The sequence below is a fragment of the Aulonocara stuartgranti genome (genome assembly GCF_965226115.1).
Source record: "Aulonocara stuartgranti genome assembly, chromosome: 8".
Taxonomy (NCBI): domain Eukaryota; kingdom Metazoa; phylum Chordata; class Actinopteri; order Cichliformes; family Cichlidae; genus Aulonocara; species Aulonocara stuartgranti.
Window position 1 is genome coordinate 29,812,794 of NC_138959.1, and position 22,938 is coordinate 29,835,731.

The window sequence follows — 22,938 nt, forward strand, 5'->3', positions numbered from 1 at the left end:
CACCACCTCAGCTGTGTTAACACCACCGGTCAAGTCCGCCGTGATGTGGACTCCCAAAAATCAGGAAACTGAAACCTTCTCCATACACTTCCTGTTAACGAGTAATGGCTGAGTAACCTTTCCTTCTTCCTGAAGTCCACGATGAGCTCCAATGTCTTTGGTGAATTAAGAAGGAAGTTGTTGTCTCTGCATGACACCATCACTGATTCCAAGTCAATCCTGTAGGTGCACTGATCTTCCCCAAAGATGAGCCGCATCATCGTGGACATTTTTTATTACAGTTTTTCTCGATTGGTTTGGCCCATTTCTTGAAACCGAGTTGACTTTCTCAAAATAACATGGACAAATCTCCAAACCACCTTGCAATTGTTCACAACAGAATGTCATTTTTCATTGGTTTCATCAAATTGCTAATGCTTTAGTACATGTCTCAAGTGACTTTGTGCTTCTTTTCAAATGATTATGTACAAGTAGCTACAGTTAGCACAATGAGCCCACATTTAGCACATTTTCCAAATAAATAGATCTTGGCGATCTAAACTGATTAGTTGATTTTTCAGTGAAATGGTTACTCACTCCAAAACATATCAGCATGGTTTCATTGTGTAAGTCATCATATGCACAATTGTCTGTTCAACTGTCAAAATTAGTCAAAGATATAATACCATGAAAGTATGTCTTGGAACATTTGATAAAGTTATGACAGTACTTGACAATCAATCAGGTGAAATTAGAACTAACGAAGGAGCAGTTTCCCACATCTCAGATGACCAATCAAACAGGTTGTTTAGATACCTGACAGGTGTTGTCTATGATTATGACTGCTGCCAAAAGTATATAGACAGAGCTTGGCCCGGGGCCAGTTTCATTTGCAGTGTGAACATGGAAGCACCTCGCCAAGTACAACAGCAACTTCCTGCTCGAGGAAGAGGAGGAAGAAGAAGAGGAAGAGGAGGAAGAAGAAGAGGAAGAGGAGGAAGAAGAAGAGGAGGAGTGAGAATGCGTGGAGGAATAGGGGGAAGAGGCCGAGGAGCACGGAGGCACCATGATGTCCCAGATGAAATCCGGGCCACCCTTATTGACCACGTTATAAACCATCGCCTCACAATGGCAGAGGCAGGTCGCCGAGTGCAGCCTAATGTGCCTCGGTCTACAGTCTCCTCCATCATCCAAACCTTTCGCAGGGAAAACAGGTACAGAACTATGCTATTGAACTATTCAGTGTTGGTGTGTGTGTAGGCCTAGAGTACTGTAATATCTTCATGTCATGTTATATGATAATATAAAAATGACAAAGAAAAAAAAATGGAGAAAATACTGTGAATAGTATTCCAGTCACTGTGCAGTGCATCACACTTTTAGTACCATAAAACAGCAGTACAATTACATTGGTAACTCATTTTGTAACAAATTTACAGTGTTGACCTTTGACTTGTATGTCTAGGATTGGACGACAGCCTCAAGTGGGCGGCAGAAGAAAACTTCTAAATGAACAACAAGAACGAGAAATATGCAACATGGTCATTGCAAATACTGCCATCACACTGAGACAGATTCGTAATGCAATCCTGCTAGACAATGTAATGTTCCAAAATATAAACTCTATCAGCATCTCCACAATAGACCGGGTACTGCAGAAACATCAGATGACCATGAAACAGATTTACAGGGTACCATTTGAGAGAAACTCTGACAGAGTGAAAGGGCTGCGGTACCAGTATGTGCATGTAAGTCAACTACTGGTTGTCTATCATTGTAACACTATTACAGTAAGACATGGTTACCACTGTTTTTTTTGTTTTGCGTTATCCTTTTTACCTTCAGAACCCAGCTTTGTGTGACTAGAGCATTTTGCCTAGAAATTGTCTTCAGTTTTCCACTCCCTGTTTTTACAGTACTTTAGATCCTCCCTGCAGTATCTGTCTCTACTTGACTGATTAGATTTATTTCTATTCTATTGTAGAGAATAATGGCATTAGAAGGCAACGAAACCCCTCACATCCTAGTGTTCGTTGATGAAGCTGGCTTCAACCTGGCCAAAGGTCGAAGGCGTGGCCGTAACATCATTGGCCACCGAGCCACTGTGGATGTCCCAGGCCAGCGAGGAGCAAATATAACAATGTGTGCCGCTATATCAGAAAGAGGTGTGGCCACACACATTCCCAGTTTAGGGCCCTACAATACACAAAAGCTCCTCAATTTTTTGGACCACCTTTATACTGATCTGATCCCAGAAAATGAGAGAGGTGAAGAAGGACCTCAGCTACCACATTATGTCATTGTGTGGGATAATGTGAACTTCCACCGCGGCCCACGCATCAGAACCTGGTTCACCACCCATCCCCGGATGCTAATGGAGTTTCTTCCACCTTACTCTCCTTTCCTAAATCCAATTGAGGAGTTTTTTTCAGCTTGGAGGTGGAGGGTGTATGAGCATCAGGCTCAAGACCAGAGGGCCCTGCTGCATGTGAGGACATCACAGGGGATCAATGTAGGGGATGGTTGAGACATTCACGCCGTTTCTTCCCTCGCTGCATCGCAAGAGAAAATATCCGTTGCGATGTGGATGAGAATTTATGGCCTGACAGAGAGCAGCGCGTCGATGGCCAGGGGGATGAGGATGGTGGCCAGGAAAGAGAGGGTGACAATGGCGACCACTGAAAATATTACTGTACTATAGTTCTGAAACGTTATGTACAGTATGGTAGGCTAGAGTTTGTTTGTTTTTTTTTTTGTTTGTGTTTATAACTGTTCACATTTACAGAATCCTGTATATGTTTTCTTTTCACAGTATGTTCTCTAATGTTAACATTTCTTTGTACGAATAAAAATGTTTACAGTTTCCTTGAGTATGAGTGGTTTATTGGAGGCTGATTTTACTGTAAAATCTTTTAGTTTTATTCATAGTGGTATTCTGTTGCTAGACCTGTGTCTCAGTGACAAAACGTCTAAGCATTTTGACTTGCAGTGCTTAAACAATGCCAAAGGTATAATGCATTTTGGGGGCATTGACTATTTATATGGGAAGGATATTTAGTTTTGACACATGGATAAACTTTTTTGGGAGAGATATGAGCTTTTGCAGGGATCCATGGTGTTGTGCTAAACCATCCAGGTTATTTTGACAAAAGCACTAAATGAATGCACATGTGCCAAGGCAATTGAGAAGGATCTGTGCTATTTTGACTGTACTGACCTTTTATATGGGAAAGGAATATGCTTTTGAAGCATGGACGAAGAGTTTGGGGAAAGATATTTGATTTTGCTAGTGAGCTATAATGTTGGGCAGAACTGTAAGTGTCATGAACCGAAGTTCCGTGCGCAAGCTGGACCCAGAAGCAGAACACACACACCAGGGTAGAAGGGAATAAAGAAAGCAAATTTATTATAACTAAAGGTGTCCCGTGAGGGTAGCCGAAAAAACAACGTATGGAACCAGAAGAAACCGAGGGACTGGGGAGGTGAACTGCGCAGGGAACGCCGAGAGCGGGGCTGTGAGAAGCTGCAAAACAAAAAAGAGAAACAGATTACTGGGGTGCGGAAAAAAGGCAGCATACGAGGGAAGGTGGAGTATACGTCTTACGGAGGTAGCCGGGCTGAGTGAACCAGAGGGGGGGGGCTCCAAAAGGGTCGAGACGGCGAGGCTGATAGTGCTTCCGAATCTCAGGCGGACAGGTGGACAGGCAGGTGGCTCGCAAAAACGCCGAGTTGTGATTGCTGAGAGGCGACTACGGACTGGCGTGGAGCAGCAGGTAGGGCAGGATTAAATAGTCCACCTGGTGATCGCCTGGGATGGGATGCAGGTGTGGGGTTAGCAGCCACGCCCGTGGGCGTGGGCATCCCAACAGCACCCCGGACGCCGGGCCGCGGACCATGACAGTAAGACTGTTTGGCCAAATGACCTTATGGTTTTGAGAATGTCATCTCGGTTTCAAGAAATGAGCCAAACCAATCGAGAAAAACTGTAATATGTTTAACACAATCTTCAAGAAGTAAGAGAACATCTGAGGAGTGGAGAAAAATGTGCTGGTAGCGATTTTCAGGAACAAGAGTAATCTATGGAACAGTAGTAACTACAGAGAGATTAATGAGCCATGCAGCTATGGGAAAAAGCTAAAGCTAGGATAAAAAGAGTGGTAATGATTAGTGGAAGCTGTACTTGCCCAGAAAGAGCACTACCAATGCAATCTAGAGAAGGTCAGATGGAGCTGATCTGTGTCTTTGTGGATCTAGAGAAGCCATATCATAGGGTGCCAAGAGAAGAAGTGTGGTACTGGATGAAGAAGTCAAAAGTGTCAGAGAAGTATGCGAGCGTGGTGGAGGGCATCGATAAGGACAGCGAGACAGTGGTGAGCTGTAGGGTGGAAGTAACAGATGGGTTCAAGATGCAGCTGGGATTATATCACAGATGTTCTGAGAGCCCCTCATTATTTGTGATAGTGTTGGACAAGTTGGCACATGAGGTCAGGCATGGACTACAGTGATCTGTAAGGAGAGTATGGAGCAGATGGAACAGAGCCTAGAGAGGTGAAGGTATGCACTGAAGAGAAGAGGGATGAGTCAAGTGTTTGAAAGTAGATACATTTAAATACCTGGACATTATTATCCAAAACAACAGACAGTGCACAAAATCTGTGAAGAAGAGAGCAGGCAGTGCGGACTGAGTGTCAGGAGGACAGCAGAAAGAGTGAAAGGAAAAGTTTATAAGCTGGTATGGAGAACTGCTATGATGTATGGTTTGGAGATGGTAGTGCTGACGAAAAACCAGAAGCAGAGCAGGACCAGGCTGGTCAGGATTGGAAATGAGTATATCAGAGGGACAAAGTCAGAGAGGCAGGGTTGAAATGATTTGGATGTGTGCAGAGGAGGGATAGTGAGAGGCTTGGTGTGATGGAGGATGGTAGGGATAGGGCTAGATGGAGGCCGCTGAAAGACGAAGAAGACCAAACACATCCCTACTCAGCTGTACACTGACTGTGACTGGTCACATCTGACCAACTCATCTAGGGCTAGAAATCTAGAAAGCCGTTGAAGTATTTCTTTAAACAGCATGAATATGCACATGTCGAGGAGCGTGTCAGGCTACATTTCACTGTGTGTTATACTTGTATAACTATGCATGTGACAAATAAAGAACCTTGAATATGCAGTGAGTTCTTCTGCTAATTTAAGGAACTGGGATGTCTTTAGCAGAGCTCCCCAGCAGGTCTTGTATTATGTAAAAGCACAATATAAATGTGTACAGTACAGTATAGAATCCAATAATGTTCATCCCACAGTGTCATTTCTTCATAGTTATCACAATACTCTTGCTTTCAAATTGGTCTTACTCGTCTGCTGATACCTACCGCTGCTCTGTGCCTTCTTCGTACTCTTTTGTTTTCTCTTTCTTGCATTTCCTTGTCCGTCCGTTCTATGACTGCATTTCCTCAGGATCTTTTCCCTTTTTTTTTCAATGCCGCTCTTCTTCCATCGCTCGTCAAGCTCTCGTTCTCTCCTTATCTTGCATCCCACAAGCCTGGAGATCACTGCAGGCTGATTGCTACATGCTTCACGCATATAAACCTTGACGATGTCCTTAAGATGCCTCCACTCCACTCCATTGAGACGTAAGCACATGAACGCAAAAGCACACAAATGCGCAATCCTGGACAGGGCTACACATGAGTAGGAGACTCACACAGACCTTCCCTCTCTCATTCTGCTTTGCTCTGCCCTATTCTCCTCCTCTTGCCTTCACTGCTCCTTTTTTAGTCTTGCTTGTTTATAGTAAGTCGATGGAAGACGTGGAGTAAACCACACAGGAGAGAGATCAAACATGCCAGCTGCATTTTAAATTCTGATATAGATAGATAGATAGATAGATAGATAGATAGATAGATAGATAGATAGATAGATAGATAGATAGATAGATAGATAGATAGATAGATAGATAGATAGATAGATAGATAGATAGATAGATAGATAGATAGATAGATAGATATTTTAACCATTAGAGAAAAATAACTCATAATCATCTCACAGATGTAACATTATCTACAGCTACTTTCATTACCATTGATATTCATTTAGTCTTTTTCTCCCATTGATCTTTCTGAGTTAACTTCTACCATTTTAATTCTTCGATCTTAAATATGATCAACCTATCTCTAATAATCAGCTATGTACCACAGGCCTTCAAGCTGGCTGTAGTTAAACCTTTACTCAAAAAGCATCTCTAGACCCAGCAGTCTTAGCTAATTATAGGCCAATCTCCAACCTTCCTTTCATATCAAACATCCTTGCCTGCACATGCCTGCAGCACAGAAACAGCTTTAGTGAAGGTTACAAATGATCTTCTTATGGCCTCTGACAGTGGACTCATCTCTGTGCTTGTCCTGCTAGACCTCAGTGCAGTGTTCGATACTGTCGACCATAATATCCTATTAGAGCGATTAGAACATGCTGTAGGTATTACAGGTACTGCTATTAGGAGTTGGTGGGGTCTCTCTGGTGTGGTTTCATGGGTTTTGCTTCCTTTTTCAGCACAGGTAGTTGGGGCGGTGTGTCACAGGATGCTGGCACACCAGCGGTACATCAGACGTCATTTGATAGCGCGTTCTTAAGGAGCAGCGCGACGGACGCCTGGTGTCGGAATGTTGTCGCCTCCCTGAGTTTTAATGTGTTGATTGAGCTCTGCGGTGTGCACTACGGCAAACCCATGTTTTGGATTTGGTCTGCTTATCCGCATTCCTGTATCCTTAGCTGGACCCATCACCCGGGTGATGGGTCCAGGTGCTGGTGCTGGTGCTGGTGCTGCCAGGTGCTGGTGAAGCCGCATTTCCTGGATTTCTATGGAGATCAACCTTGAGATCTACCTCTGCATCCCGGAGATTTACGGTGTGACAAGTGAGCTCCCCAACTCTCCCCATGCCTGTTGCCGTTTGCTATCGATTGTTTGGTGTCTTCCCCTAAAACTTCGTTTCCCTTTTTCCCGTAGATCCACCCTGTGTGCGCTGATTTCCCCATTCACTCCGAATGCGTGTCAGCTTCCTTCCCTGGTTTTCCCTCGTTTATTTTACAACCTCCCAGCCTATGTAAATACTCCGGGCACTGTAAATAAAAAGCACCTTTTGCACTTCTTACATCTCTGTGTGTTCTGCCATAGAGTCCTCTCCTTCAGCTTAACAACTGCGCTGCAGTGGTTTGTATCATATCTATCTAATAGACTCCAGTTTGTGCATGTAAATGGAGAGTCCTCTTCACACACTGAGGTTAATTATGGAGTTCCACAGGGTTCAGTGCTAGGACCAATTCTGTTTACATTATACATGCTTCCCTTAGGCAGCATCATTAGAAGACATAGCATAAATTTACACTGCTATGCTGATGACACCCAGCTCTATCTGTCCATGAAGCCAGATAACACACACCAATGAGTTAAACTGCAGGAATGTCTTAAAGACATAAAGACCTGGATGGCCGCTAACTTTCTGCTTCTTAATTCAGATCAAACTGAGGTTATTGTACTCGGCCCTGAAAAGCTTAGAAATATGGTATCTAAGCAGATTCTTCCTCTGGATGGCATTACCTTGGCCTCCAGTAACACTGTGAGGAACCTTGGAGTCATTTTTGACCAGGACATGTCCTTCAACGCACATATTAAACAAATATGTAAGACTGCTTTCTTCCATTTGTGCAACATCTCTAAAGTTAGAAATATCCTGTCTCAGAGTGACGCTGAAAAACTAGTTCATGCATTTATTACTTCCAGGCTGGACGACTGTAATTCATTATTATCAGGAAGTCCTAAAAACTCACTGAAAAGCCTTCAGCTGATCCAAAATGCTGCAGCAAGAGTCCTGACAGGGACTAGAAAGAGAGAGCAGATTTCTCCTGTTTTGGCTTCCTGTTAAATCCAGAATTCAAAATCCTGCTCCTCACATACAAGCTCTTAAATAATCAGGCCCCATCTTATCTTAATGACCTTGTAGTACCATATCACCCTATTAGAGCACTTCGCTCTCGCTCTGCAGGCCTACTTGTTGTTCCTAGAGTATTTAAAAGTAGAATGGGAGGCAGAGCCTTCAGTTTTCAGGCCCCTCTTCTGTGGAACCAGCTTCCAGTTTGGATTCAGGAGACAGACACTATCTCTACTTTCAAGATTAGGCTTAAAACTTTCCTTTTTGCTAAAGCATATAGTTAGGGCTGGACCAGGTGACCCTGAATCCTCCCTTAGTTATGCTGCAATAGACATAGGCTGCGTGTTTCTTCTTCAGTCACCTTTCTCACTCACTATGTATTAACAGACCTCTCTGCATTGAATCATATCTGTTATTAACCTCTGTCTCTCTTCCACAGCATGTCTTTATCCTGTCTTCCTTCTCTCACCCCAACCAATCACAGCAGATGGCCCCGCCCCTCCCTGAGCCTGGTTCTGCTGGAGGTTTCTTCCTGTTAAAAGGGAGTTTTTCCTTCCCACTGTCACCAAAGTGCTGCTCATAGGGGGTCATATGATTGTTGGGTTTTCTCTGTATGTATTATTGTACAATCTACTGTGCAATATAAAGCGCCTTGAGGCCACTGACTCTGATATCCTAGGTGCTTACAATAATGCTACAGCAGTCATTTGGCATCTGCTGGTGCATGCCACATTTGGTTGATGTGGATAGGGCCCATGCCACTGGGCAACTTCAAGCTGCTGTTCTGCAAATCCAAGCTGCAGTATTCTCTGCATTAGTTGTCGGTGCTCGTCTCATCTCCCAAGTTTAGCTCATTAGTCCAAGTTTGAATTTTTATTTATCTTTTATTGTTCATGTATTTTGTTTCTAGGTTCATTTTTGCCAACAAATAAAAGCTGCTGCTTTAAGTTAAGTTCTCCGTCTCAGAGTCCTGCGTTTGGGTCCAACCCCTGCCTGCCAAACAGCTTACCATAACAGCAATGCCATATCTCCACAGTCTGAGCCTGGACTCTATCCTCTAAAATGACAATGTTAATTCCCCAGAGAATGGGGTTTATTAGAGACTACATCCAGAATTTGGGAGTGGAGAGAATGGAATGGTCTGCCTGCAGTCCTGACCTCAATCTCACCAAACACCTGTGGGATCAACTTGGCCGTGCTGTTCATGCCAGAGTGACCAATATATTCACATTGGCTGACTTGTGACATTGAAGAATGGAATGCCCACAGCAGTGTGTGACCAAGTGGTGACTAGCATGAGAAGGAAGTGCCAGCCTGCTGTGGCTGTGTATCGTCCTTCCACATGGTTCTATGGCCTGTGTTTGTTAAATGAATAAATTGTTAAATTGCCAAAATGTCATGTTTCTTAGGACTTCAATCATCCAACCCAATAAACAACACCAAACAAACTCTGGCTATTGCTGATTCTGTTTTTGGACATGAAGCTGACACCAACAACCATAGTGAAGTATCTTCCAGTGGCCAAAGCAGGTGACATCGCAGGAGCTCTGAAACTGTTGGCTAAGGATAAACATAAATTCTGTAAAACTATAACTCCCATTGGCAGTAATACCAGTCAGCTACATCAATAAGAGGTCACTAAAATTTGAATTGAATCAGTATGTAACAGTCAAAACAATGTTGTACTAGGTAGTTTTCTCTGGTTCCCACTAATTGGACCAGGAGTGATGTGTTTAGCCACATGTCCTTCTTAAATTGCTGGTTGTCTGAACGGTTCCAAAAAATAATGTGGGCTTTATAGATAATTGGAAGACTTTCTGGGGAATACCTGGTCTTGTTAGGAGCTACAACATCCAATCCTTGGATGGAGCTAATCTCTTTTCTAGGAATCTGGTCAAACCCCCCAAACTATCCAGAGTTGAGACCAGGAAGCAGAGTTTCAGTCTGGTAAATGGATTGGTTCTTATATAGTGCTTTTCTACTCTGAGAACTCAGTGTTCATACAGTGCACAGTCTGGAGCAGACAGGGATCAAACCACCAACCTTCCGATTAGTAGGTGACCTGACTGCGTCAGCTCCAGACCACCAAAAGACAACAAAAAGTCCCAAAGAAAGAACAATGTGGTATCTACAACTATTGCGGGGTCTACCGTGTTATTGTATGGTCTACCTTATAGTATAAAGCGCCTTGACGCAACTGTTGTTGTGATTTGGCGCTATATAAATGAATTAATTTCAACTGAATTACAACTGCACCAAAGAGTAAAACAGTGAAATGCAGATTATTAAGTTTCTCTCTTAAGTTCCTATTGGTACATGAATTAATAATTCATCAACGTATTGATGTACTCTGCCTTACGGACACCTGGTTACAGCAGGTGGATTATCTTAGTTTAAATGAATCAACACCCGAGTCATACTAACTGTTAGAATCCTTGAAGCTCAAGTTGAGGCGGGTGAGTGGCAACAATCTTCCACTCGAGGTTATCAATCAACCAAAGACCCAGAAAGTGTTTTAATTGTATTTGTTGATATTTGTCGTCCTCCTGGACCTTAATCAGAGTTTCTATCTGATGTCTCCAGGTATACCCTGGGCCTGCTCCTGGAAAGACATGCCCAGCCAAAACACCTAGCCTTAGCTGTCTCCTTTCGATGTGGAGTAGCAGCACTGCTCTGAACACCTCCTGACTGAATGAAGTCCTCACCCTATCGCTAAGGCAGAGCCCATCCACCTTTCTGAGAAAATTTCCACTGCTTGTATCTCAGTCTAATTGTGTTAACAAGAAGATCGGACTGAGATACAAGACTCCCCCAAACAACAACGCACCACCTGGTGGCGGATGGATGCATAACATTCAGGACAGGATTTACTGACATTGGGCATCACATAAAAACATAACAATTAGATTAAACAAGTAAATCCGACCAGTGACAACAACAACAATTACTCGGCTAGTCATACATTGTGAAGTATTACATCTCCACAGCGCAATACCATTGATATTTATTTAGACTTTTGTTGTCCAATTGATCTTTGTGAGTTCACCTTCAGTAATTACTTCCTCCAAACAATCAATGTGTGTTTTAGACCCCATTGCAACAAGACTGTTCAGAGAAGCCCTATCATTTATTAATGCTTCAACATTAAAAACTGTAAACCTATGAATAGGCTAAGTGCCTGAAAATGCTTCAACAAGAGTACTGACAGGGACTAAAAAGAGAGAGTATATTTCACTGGTGTCCCTTCATTGGCTCTCTGTTAAATCCAAAATTGAATTAAAAACCCTTATTATTACATAAAAGGTCTTAAATAATCAGGCCCCATCTTATCTTAATGACCTTGTAGTACCATATCACCCTATTAGAGCACTTCGCTCTCGCTCTGCAGGCCTACTTGTTGTTCCTAGAGTATTTAAAAGTAGAATGGGAGGCAGAGCCTTCAGTTTTCAGGCCCCTCTTCTGTGGAACCAGCTTCCAGTTGGAGACAGACCAGTTGGAGATTCAGGAGACAGACACTATCTCTACTTTTAAGATTAGGCTTCAAACGTTCCTTTTTGACAAAGAATATTATAAGGATGACCCTTAATCCTTCCTTAAGTGTTTCTTCTTGACTCACCTTTATGTGTGTTTGTACACCATTCTGCATGTAATTATTAGTTATTAATAATCTCTAGTTGTGTGTCTTTTTCCCGTCAGTCCCTGAGCCTGGTTCTGCTGGAGGTTTCTTCCTGTTACAAGGAAGTTTGTCCTTCCCGCTGTCACCAAAGTGCTTGCTCATAAGGAGTCAACTAAATGTTGGGGTATTTGCTGTATTATTGTAGGATCTTTACCTTACAACATAAAGCAGCTTGAGGCAGACTGTTGTTGTTGAGACCCCCCAAGCACACTGGGTATGTTCTTTGTAGCCATTAAAGAGTAGAGATTAATAGTAATTTTGCAAGAAAAAAGAAAAAAAAAACTCTCTCTCTCACACACACACGCACCAAAAAACCCCAACTTTCATACTGGGATAGTGATGAAAAACGTATACCTTTAGTAGAATGGATAAATGATTACATTATTTATAATATATATTAATATAAACAACATATTAAACAAAATATATATGATATAAACATAATTTCCTCCTGAATTGTTACCTTCCTATATTAATGCTGCTTGTGATGGCAGAAATAGAAGTGCAGTCCCGCTAACAGAGCGGGAGCATAACAAGGAATTTGAACATTAGCCGTTCATTATATTAGCCTCGACTCGTGGCGGTAATAGTCGGTGTAGTATTAGCAAAAATAGTACCAATTATTCGACGGAGCGGAGGGACACCAGCGTGCTGCGGTTTGTGAATGTCTAGGGATCAGCGGAGAAACACCAATGGATGGCGGCTGTGCTGCGGTTCAATGTTCCACCGTTTTTTCAAGTGGAGAGAAAAGGCGACTGACGCTTGAACGGGTGGAGACTGCTACACGTTTAAATCCCCCGGGTCGGTTTTTCATCTTTCAGCAAGGCCAACTTTTCTTTTTTTCCTTTTCCTCCCATCCGTTGGATTATTTAGAGCTGTTTTAATGTCGTAAGTTACAGGTCTGCAAGGGCGTCGTTGTTGGGAAGTTTATTCCGGGGGGGGTGGGGGGGTTTGACCAGCAAAGGGCCATGGCAGTCGAGGCTCGGCCGGAGCTGGTCGGGAAGCGGTTCCTCTGTGTCAGCGGTGCCGAGCCGCCTGAAATCGGCGACATTGGTCGGTGGCCGTGGAGGTCCGGGGTTATACGGGCCGTCAACCATCGTGACAGCGACAATGCCGAGCTGACGGTAAGGAAAATGCTGACTTTGTCCTCGTAGTTGTCTGTTACATGCAAAGCAAACGGGAAAATCTCTGTGGTTGGTGGCTAGCCAGCGAGGCACTGTTGTAGGCTTGCCAGGCGGAAATTATTTTGCGGCTTTCTTTTCGGTCGCTGCGACTCTTCGGACGCAGGAGTCTGTGGTGTGTATGCACACCTGATTAGTAGAATGTGTTGCATTGTTTACGTGTGAGTTTGGCTAGTTTTCGGACCGCTTAAGCCTGCGAGTCAATGCGTGGTAGCTTGGAAAGCAAACGGTTAGTTCAGGTCTAAGTTCTGCGCTTATTTACACGAAATCCTCCAACTTGTGTCTTCCAGTAGGCACGCGCTGTGGCTCAGACTGATATAAGTGGGCTGGTTATTCAGTTAGTGCCCAGATCATTTGAAGCGCGGTGTGCCTCTGCCAGCCTGAGGGATATTGTAAGGGTCGATTGACACATAATCAATGCGAAGCACCGAGTGACACGTGAATGGCTCATGTTGTCATTGGAGAAAAGCATGTGTAGGAATTTGAGTCCCTGCTTTACACTGCAGATCAGCTGACGCGTGTCAAGTTGGCTTTCCACAGACGTTAAATAGTCGTTATTACTTCGTGGTTACTAGTCTCCGTCCGTGTTATTAGGGCATTTCTTGTGGCCACTCGGACTTGCGCACGGGTGCGGGAATGCTAGGATTTCCAAACACACAACAGAAGAGGCTCGCTGCAGGCTGAACAAAGGCCATTTTGTCTTCAAGTAAAATATATGGTTTGCATTTTCAAAAAGGACCTTCTGTCACGCTCCTGTCACGCAGGTGCCCATACGTTTCCCGCTTCACGTGTAATAATTGCATTCGTAATAGTAGCCGGGCAGTAAATACACGACCCCTCCTTCCTATAAAGAGGCATTTTTTATAACGGGCTAACGTGCCAAAGCCAGCAAACAATGAAATATTTGCCCTGACAAGCCCTTGGCTGGCGAACGCAGTGTATAGTGCATTCTCCCCTTTTCTTTTGTTCAGTCTTTTTTGACTGCCTATGCAGATAACTGGCAGAAGCCCCAGCCCAGCTCTGATTTGATGCTTTAGCCTGTTGTCTTTGTCTATATGTTCCCTTTTTTGAGAGCAGTAAAGCGTCTGGCTTTAAAGCTTATGGCGAATTTAATCATGTGATTGTCACAGAGCTCTGTGGCGGATTTATTCTTTGTGTATGATTTTATTTGTCAAGTTAATTTCTTGCATATTTTCCAACGATTTTGAAGCTTAAACGTTTTTTTTTTCAGTGTTCTTAGTCCTTGGCAGACCATAGATGCAACTGATTAATACTGATGTCTTTTTGATTAGAGAGTGGACGAATTTGTGTTGTCACACCTTCCTTGCTTTCTGTTATTCATATAATCAAAGTATCAGGCTGGCATGGGTGGTTATCTTTCATGAATTAATTACAGTTTCATAACAAAACATTGTTGGTGCCTTCACTAGATCAGACATGTGCTTCTTTGTACTGGACAACAGCCGTGTCCCCAGATTACTAATGCCCAGTAGAGCTGGTCCTTGTCTGTGATGTAACTTAGGCATGGAGTAGTGTTCTACTTTAATTCCATACAGTGTGGCACAGTCTCATTAGCAAGGGGCTTAACTATCAGAGTGAATACAGTGGAGAGGGATTTGAGAGTAGATTAGAGGAAGTGTGTCAAGCCAGGTTGCCAGGCCTTTGTCAAGTGTCTCTGATCAGATAGGCCAAAAGTTCATATTTACTGTTAATGCTCACTGAGATTTATTACTCAGCAGATACAAATGTAGAAAAAAGAGAACGCCCCTTAATGTTTTTCACGTTTGTGGCTGAAGTAGAAATCAATGAGTGTGTATCAAAAATCCGTTGGACAGAACAGCACTTAAGAATTCCTGTAAAGACGATCCTCTTGGTTTCACTGTCTTAAAGTTGCATTTAATTCTAGGGCTGTTCGATATATCGATATATATCGGACGACGATATAAAAACATCTATCGTTTCATTTTACGCTATCGTTTATTTGGTGGTGTCGCAAAATAAACTGTTTACAGCAATATTTGTTCATGGTTCTGATGGTCGCTGTAGTGGCTTCTTCTTCAATTTCTTAAAGTTCTCTCTTTCTCTTATATTTAATATAACCACACTACAGACGGACAAGCGCCTGTTTTTATGTGTTGTCGTTAGCAACAACGACGGTAACACCATCGCGTGTCCGCTTGTTTATGTTTCACAATAAAGCTCAAGATCCTGTTGAGACGTTTCAAAATAAACTGAATCACGCGAAAGAGCAGATTATTTACAGATGAGAATTAAAAAAGACAAGCCAGGTGCTAAAAAATAAACCTTAGACTCAAACGTTAGAAAGTTACAACTTATGTCTAAAAATGTATAGTTTCATACATCGGTTAAAACACTCGACTCCAGCTACACGACGCACAACAGGAAACACTTCACGCAAGTCGAGCTGCCCGAGATTCACAGAATTTACAGAAAATGTTACATTTTTGTGATTTATATCGTTATCGGACGATAGACGTCTTATATCGGGATATGAGATTCTGGACATATCGCACAGCCCTATTTAACTCTTATATGGAGTGGAAGAGCTTATTACTTGATTTGGAAAAAGAAAGAAAATATGTTGTTTCTCTGATTGTTGCAGTGCGGTCCGTGTGACCTGATCACAGACAGCGTTGATGCACTGAGATGTGATCGGTCAGACGTATTCATATCGTATTCATTTGGTTGCATGGTTAGCCAACCATGTTGGCTACTCACAGTTTCTAGAGTTCATTTTGCATAAGACAGTTTAACAATTGTGTGTAAATATGAAGAGCTCCGAATTAAGTGACCATATACCCTGTGTGTTTACTCAAGGGTTGGTACAGGGTGCTTTGGAGGTCATTGTTGGTAACTGGTTGTTTATAAAGGTCTTCTAAGCTATATTATCAGGGTTGATTGAGTTAATGTAGAGTTTTCCCAGGTATGACATGAGAAAACAAAAAAGTGAAACTCGTTGGTATTTTGACTTCTGCATTTTTCACTCTAACACTCGTGGATTGAGTCAGTGAGCATGGAAATAATCATAATTGTCTTTGTGTGATTTTACCAGGTTAATATTCAAAATTCAAAGAGCCATGAAATGCTGTGGACTCTGTCTGACAGAGATTTTATTATGTCAAAATTATTTAAGATCTTAAATTTGACATCTGGCTAAGCTGTATATCAAGTAAAGTGGCAGAACCTGTTTTACCTTTAATATAAAACATCTTCAGTCAGGCGTGGGCGATATATCGAATATACTCGATGTATTGCTAGTTTTTGCATGTACGATGGTTAATGGTTATGATAAAGCCATGTTGAGTATAAATTGCCATAGAAATATTAAGCTGTCTGCATATGAGGTTTTCCTCTCCCACACGCTGCGAAGGCATTATTACTCCGTTATTACTCCTACTTTCAGTTTTTATTTTGTCTCATGAATTCATGATGATGTTGAAAAAAAATGTTGAACGGTGTATGGTTCAAAATAACATTTGGTTTTGGAGGTTGTAAACATATCGTGATATATGTCGTTTATTGTGATATAGCCCAAAAAAATATCATGATATTAGATTTTCCTCATGTTAACCCAGTCCTACCTTGAGTGTAGTGATTTGGTCCTATATAAATAACACTGAATTAAACGCAGCACGGTGGTTAGCACTGTTGCCGCACAGCAAGAAGGTCCTGAGGTCAATTCCACCATCAGACCGGGGTCTTTCTGTGTGGAGTTAGCATGTTCTCCCCGTGTTTGCGTGGGTTCCCTCCGGGTACTCCGGCTTCCTCCCACCGTCCAAAGACATGCAGCTTGTGGAGATAGGTTAATTGATTTATCCAAATTGCCACTAGGTGCGAATGTGCGAGTGAATGTGAGTGTGAATGGTTGTCTGTCCCTGTGTGTTGGCCCTGCGACAGACTGGCGACCTGTCCAGGGTGTACCGCCCTATGACAGCTGGGATAGGCTCCAGCGCCCCCCGCGACCCTGAAAAGGATAAGTGGAAGCGAATGGATGGATGGATTAAACGCTGTTTTCTGTTTGTCTTCAAATCATTTGTTTTCAAAGTACTTTCTGACAAATAAACAAGTAACACTAATTGCTTCTCAGTGTCCTGCAGTTTAACTATGACTTCATTATGTTGGACTACAACCTGTAGGCCTCATTCATCTCAGTGAGCTTGACATAACGTGACATGAACCATTGTTCACTCCTCTCCTGGTCAGAGTGACCCTTGCCAGAGGTGTTTGTTTATCTCTTCACGAGCGTCTTTTTGCCCAGGAGCAGGCTTACAAATACATTGTAACTAAATCTTAATCCTGTTACACAGAATGTCATAACTGTTAGTTAATAAGATACAATGTATCTGTTTTGATGAAATAACAGTTTAGTTTGATACAGTTGGTTCTGCTTATAATGATATTTAATGAGTAGCCGCAGGGTTAGATTCAGTCTACGTGTGTTTATTTTCCATCTCATGTCATATCATGTCAGGCTCTTGTTACTTCCTAATCTATTTGCAGTGTCACTAGGTGTTTGCCACCTGAGAAGCCTAAAGTCATTTTAATTAGCTCTGCTTCGGTTCTGGCAGGATTTTTAAAAAGAATAAAGTTCAGAAAATGAAAATAAATTACTCCATTGATGATTTTTGTGAGTTCCTCTGCATTTGAGCCAGTATTGGTTCTGCAAGCACTCTGAAACACAAACTGGTAGCAGGTTTAAATGGAACTGATATAAAATGATAAATATTAACCCGAGAGCTGAACATCTGTGAAGCAGTCATATTAAACAATGTCTAAACAGCATTATAGGCCCCCATAGTTTTCAGTTGCTTGAGAGACAGTGACACATGCTTAAAGAAAAGGCAAAGCTCAGCAGCAAAGCTCTACTCTGGCACATTAGACACAAAATTGACAAACTCATCTGGATTCACAGTGAATAGAAAGGGCAGGGCAGCCAGGTCATTGCCTATAGGAGCTTTTGTTTTTCATTACAATCCTGTGTGTGTGTGTGTGTGTGTGTGTGTGTGTGTGTGTGTGTACAGAACCTTTGGTGCCAGTTTGTTTTTAAGGCTGTAGCCTTCGGTCCATCACTGTGTGGCTAATCAGCAGAAAATAACAGGCTGTGAGTGGAAAAGAACCTTCCACATACAGAATCCATGCATGGGTGTTGCAGTGTGTGTGAGTGTGTGTGTTGGGTCGTGAATAACAACATTGTTTAGAAACAGAGGGAATAAATGTGGCAGAATAGATGCTGTCAGCTTCTTGTGTAGATGTAGGCTTAGTCCACATGAAATAGACCCATATACTATATCATTCTGTACAAGACACAATGGATTTGAGTTCTTTGCATTGTTGTTCGGTGCTTCGTCTGTTTTTCAGTTTTCACTTAAAATGTGTTCTTCAACAGGTCAGTCCAAATTATAGTCACATGACTGTACATATGAGTCACATGGTCTTCAATTCATTTTGTTACATGGTTAAAAAATATTGTAAAATTTCTGTTAATATTGTGAAGAAGCTTTGTATTATCTCAGGCCGAGCTTCTCACCACCGCGCACTCATTTCTTTTATGCTCTGTAAAAATCTCTCATAGAGCTGTCGACAAATACTCTAAATTTCATTATATAATTGAATAGTTAAAAAAAGATTTGGGAGAAAAGAAGCACTTGTGTCTGTTTCGTGAGCCACACAGGATGTAAAGCTGAAAAACGATGTTGTTGGGAGGTTAGCTGAGCACAGTTAAGACTTTAAATGTACTGCAAATTCTTCAGGATATTCTTGTAGTACTACGTTTCTCACATTAGTTATAGCATTCGTTTCAGTTCAATCAGGTAAATAAATGAAATGTGTAGAATGGTTATATTTATTTATTAGGTTGGCATCAGTGCATTGAGCTACATTTTGCAATATGACATCCAAGCTGTGAGGTGTCTGTGCAGCGCGGTAACGAGATCCACCAAATGTTAGTGGTTTGTTTTCTGGTGCCTAAGGAAACAAAATGTAATCTGAAGCCAAGTTGGGATGGCTGGATGCACCCTTCCCCCATTGCTGTCAGACACACACACACACACACACACACACACACACACACACACACACACTGAACCTCATTGCTTCATACAGCAGCCACAAAGTCTTCTACAGGCTCTCGGGCTTCCTAGATATCCCTGGGAATATATTAGGCTCCTCTAGTCAGCTGCTCTAGCTTCCTGCAGGACCTTGTCAGACCTCAGTGGGCTGTTCTTCTGTTCTTAGTGTGGCATGGTGTAACTGTATAATGCTAAAACGTATTATAACCTTGTGTATTGTTCCTAGCTGCAGCAATACATTTAATGTTAAAACCAAAGGAAGGCTGTCCATTTTCACTTTGTCTATTAAGCAGTAAGTGATTCTTCATTGATGGCTAGCTGCACTGAAATGAGAGAATGCATCAGGTAGCAGTAATGCTAACTGATGCTAAGGTTTGTAGAGCACTTTTTAAATGATGACTTGTTGGAGAGGGTGTTTGAGTCAGGTGCACTGTGCTCTGCTGCACTAAGCTTCAGTCTGATACTCTGTGGTTGACTTTTCCCTGTAATAGGTTGGGTGTACGATATTCCACCCATCTTATTTGCAAAGAAATGACTCTGCACCATAACGAGAGGGCCAGGTGGCACAATCAGTGGGCAGAGCAGAGGTCCACAACGTCCGATCAGGAGCATTTCATGTAATATTACGGTGTAATTTAACCCCTATATATCCTGGGGTTAAGTTGTTCTTTTCCCAGGCACACTGCAACCATAACAGTTTTTTTTTATCATGGCATGATTGGGAATCCTAATATCATCAACATCTGTGGAAGGAACAAAAATCGCCACTGTACCATCTCCTTCGCTTTGTTTTTTCTCGCTTGTAGTGGTAAGAAGTAATCTAGTTACTGAGATAATGTGGTCAAACTAGAAAAAAGCTCAAGTTTCCAAAACAGTTTTTAAACAAATTGAACTGGAGCACTTTCAAGGACTTTCTTGACAGACCAGAAGTAAAACTAATTTCTTTTCCCTGTGTAAGTAATGGTCAGGAGGTAAGGCAAAGCAACAGTAAAACTGTGTATCATGAAAATACTCAAAAGTTCATTTAACGGCAATATTTTAAAATAGAAATACATCAAAGTGCAGCAGGAAAGCACTAATGAAGCTAAACAGAATGAAATAACTAACCTCTCATGCCTTACTGGAGAATTCCCAAGCTCTCCGAATCACCGTCCAGTTGAACGATGTGCTCTGCACAGTGTGCGAGGGCGGACACACCAAACAGCTCCCATATCAGGATTTTGACTGTGTAATATTTCAGCCAGAGCAGTGAAACTTCCAGTACTCCGCTCTCACAGCAGAGCATGTATAACTGAGTTATAGAAGGAAGATCCCAAAGCATCGTCCTGCAGATTGACTCACTTGCTATCATCAGTGTCTACGCCTTCATCAGGTGGTGTCATCCGCCCGCTCCAAACCTTGCAGTTGTTCGTCTGAGCTGCTTTCTTCCATTAAAGCTTCTCTTCCTCACTGACTGTTTGCTCTATAAGGTAAATGCCTCATCTTTTGGTTTTCTGTGTTAAAAACCCAACACAGTGAGTAATGAGTGATGCAGCGACGTTACAGTGGTGAGCTGGAAAATGATTATACATCTAAAGAAAAAGGACAGTCATTTTAATTTTTCATAAAATAAATGAGCATCACACAAACCACTCACATGATTTAATTTCTGTGTGTAGACAGACTGTGTAGTTTTTATTACATTTTGGCCTCATGTTGAATTTCACATCATCATCCCCCAAATAATTCAACTCAATTAAATCAAAACACAATGCAAAGTAGTATTAAACTGTCATCATATCAGCTAACCTCATGCCCTGTTTTCACTCTGTGGGAAGGCTTCAGTAATGGATCACAGCTCAGTGAGTGGCTTACCTTTGGAGGATAACAGTGCGTGGCCGAGCTCTTTGGAAAACCTTCTAAGCTCTCAGTGTAGGCATGAATCAACAGCTACGTGAACAGCTTTGTTTAGTCAGGATCTTTTTCTGTAGACGGCTTTGAGCAAACTACATAATGCACTGTGTAGGCCAATGTCACGGATAAATCAAAACATGTGAGCTGACCTGTGGGGTTTCCACAGCAAAGTCAGTGTCTCAGTAAAGCATGTAGGGAGGAAGCATAAGGAGCGAGTAAACCTGAGCTCGTCTGACTGCTTCAGCACCTCTGTCCTCACGCTTGGCTGATTTGGCATAAAAGAGGTAATGCAATACTACACACTGAGATGGTTTGACTGGACTTAATGTCTAAAATGTTTCTTCAATTTGTATATAGCTGGGATCCAAATAAGTAGTATAGATCAACGCCACCATGGGATGTCTCTCATAAAAGCAACTCGACTCAATAAATGACTTGTGTCGCACTTCAGACTCATTTCAGTCCAGCCCAGAGCTGTTCTGTGTGTTTTTGAACGCTGCTGTCAGTCAACCAGGAGACTGGCTGGGCCCTCTAACGAGACTGTTACCAAAGAATGTGAGCGAAGCTATTTTTGTGTAGCCAGTAATGAGGAGGTTGTACTCATTCAGTTTGGAACATCTCCCACATGGATTGATGGAGGCACTGTGGCTCGCATGCGTTCATCTTGTCTTCTGCTGCCGTCTTCAGTTTTGGAGCACAGGGTGAGTGGAGTGTTGTTTGTCTGCTACCTGTGAGCAGTGAGCTTCAACTTACATAATGCGCCCGACTTCTGTCCTAGCTGAAACCAGTCGGCCCTGAAACATAATTCACTTAATCTTGTCATCTACTGATTCGTTATATTAAACGTGGTTGCTCTGTGCCAGTGGGACACTACAAAGCATAGAGTGACAGCTGGCGTGCCGGCAGCCTCAGTAGATGAATTTTAAACAGAACACTTTGTTCTCTGTGAGCAAAGACACCAACCATTCCTACCTGATAAGACTGTGATGAACAATATAAATCTCCTATTATGGTTTTGTCACTACCACCACCATAGATGCTGGCTGTCATGGTTACTGAAGCACACCACCTCGTTGATTTCTCTAAATCTTACCATGTGTTTTTATAAACAACAATAAGGTAACACCTTAATCGCCTGCCTAATCCTGGTAGGGCTCACCGTGCTCCCAGTATGGCTTAGACCCACTGGGGCACCGTGCCAGACTGATGCTGGTCACGTCTGTTCTGGTGATTGTTTTTGTCATGCAGGGGGATCCACTGTACTGAGCGGGGTGTGCTTTATACTAACATTAATATTACTGATTAATGTTCTCCTGATAGTCCTTTAATAATATGGTGAGCATCTAGTCTGATGGAGTCTGCTTTTGGCTTCACCTGTGGCTCCGGTCGGTGCCCTTATTGGACTTAAAGAAGCATTGCAATAATAATCACATCTCTAAAAAGCTGCCGTTATATTTTATGTGTTGGATGCTCTCTTTACTTATGTGGAATTAGTTGTTTTTCATGTATCTACCACATGATGTGTTTGTTGCAGTGCAGGGTTGTGTCCAAGGATGATGACGTCAGCAGTGTTGATTTTTAAATGAAAGCTTAATCTGACGGTGCAAACTCCACTGTGTGCTGGGAGGCCACCATTAAGGAATAATTATATCTCAGCTATTTAACTGATGAAGTCCACTTATGTTAATTCTGGTGTTCTAAATTGTTCATTGTTGTATATGAACGTCCACGTGTGTCTTTACTAGGGCTGCCACAGACGATTATTTTGATAATCGACTAGTCACCGATTATTTTTGCGATTAGTCGACTAATCAGATCATCATCCATTGGACGTAAAACTACAGCTTATTGCACCAGCAGCATCTGCTCTTATATAACTATCATTAGCTTACAGCTTTAAGTGTTTAAGGTCTGTGCTAACTAAAGATAAAGACAAGATGATAGTTTATTAAATTTTAATGAAATTTGCAGATTCTTTCGGTGAAGTTTAATAAACTCCTTGCTATCTAAAATATAACAGGACACCGGAGTAAATTCTCCAGCATCTCACACTTCTGATAATCAGCTGTCTGCTTGACGTTTATTCAGCTGTGTAAAAACTATAACTTTAATCTCAGCCAAACCGATTTACTCAGGAACAAATAAAATACTAAAAAAGCCAAACAATAACATTTTTAAGTTATCTAAGTGACTCATAT

The 22,938-nt window shown here is 42.2% G+C and overlaps 2 protein-coding genes across 4 annotated transcripts in view; both read left to right on the forward strand.

Annotated features, from left to right (window-relative positions):
- The first annotated feature begins 11,196 nt into the window (after positions 1–11,196).
- Positions 11,197–22,938, forward strand: part of LOC309713602 (E3 SUMO-protein ligase ZBED1-like) — a 71,028-nt gene continuing 59,286 nt past the window's right edge. Inside the window, exon 1 of the mRNA XM_082545379.1 lies at positions 11,197–11,378. The gene's annotated coding sequence lies outside the window, so the exon portion shown is untranslated. The remainder of the gene's footprint in view (positions 11,379–22,938) is intronic.
- jmjd1cb (jumonji domain containing 1Cb) overlaps positions 12,202–22,938 on the forward strand; it is a 123,865-nt gene continuing 113,128 nt past the window's right edge. For all 3 annotated transcript variants that reach the window (XM_082545339.1, XM_082545340.1, XM_082545341.1), the window contains exon 1: positions 12,202–12,701. In XM_082545339.1, coding sequence (XP_082401465.1) covers positions 12,546–12,701 — 156 coding nt within the window. In that variant the 5' untranslated portion in view covers positions 12,202–12,545. The remainder of the gene's footprint in view (positions 12,702–22,938) is intronic.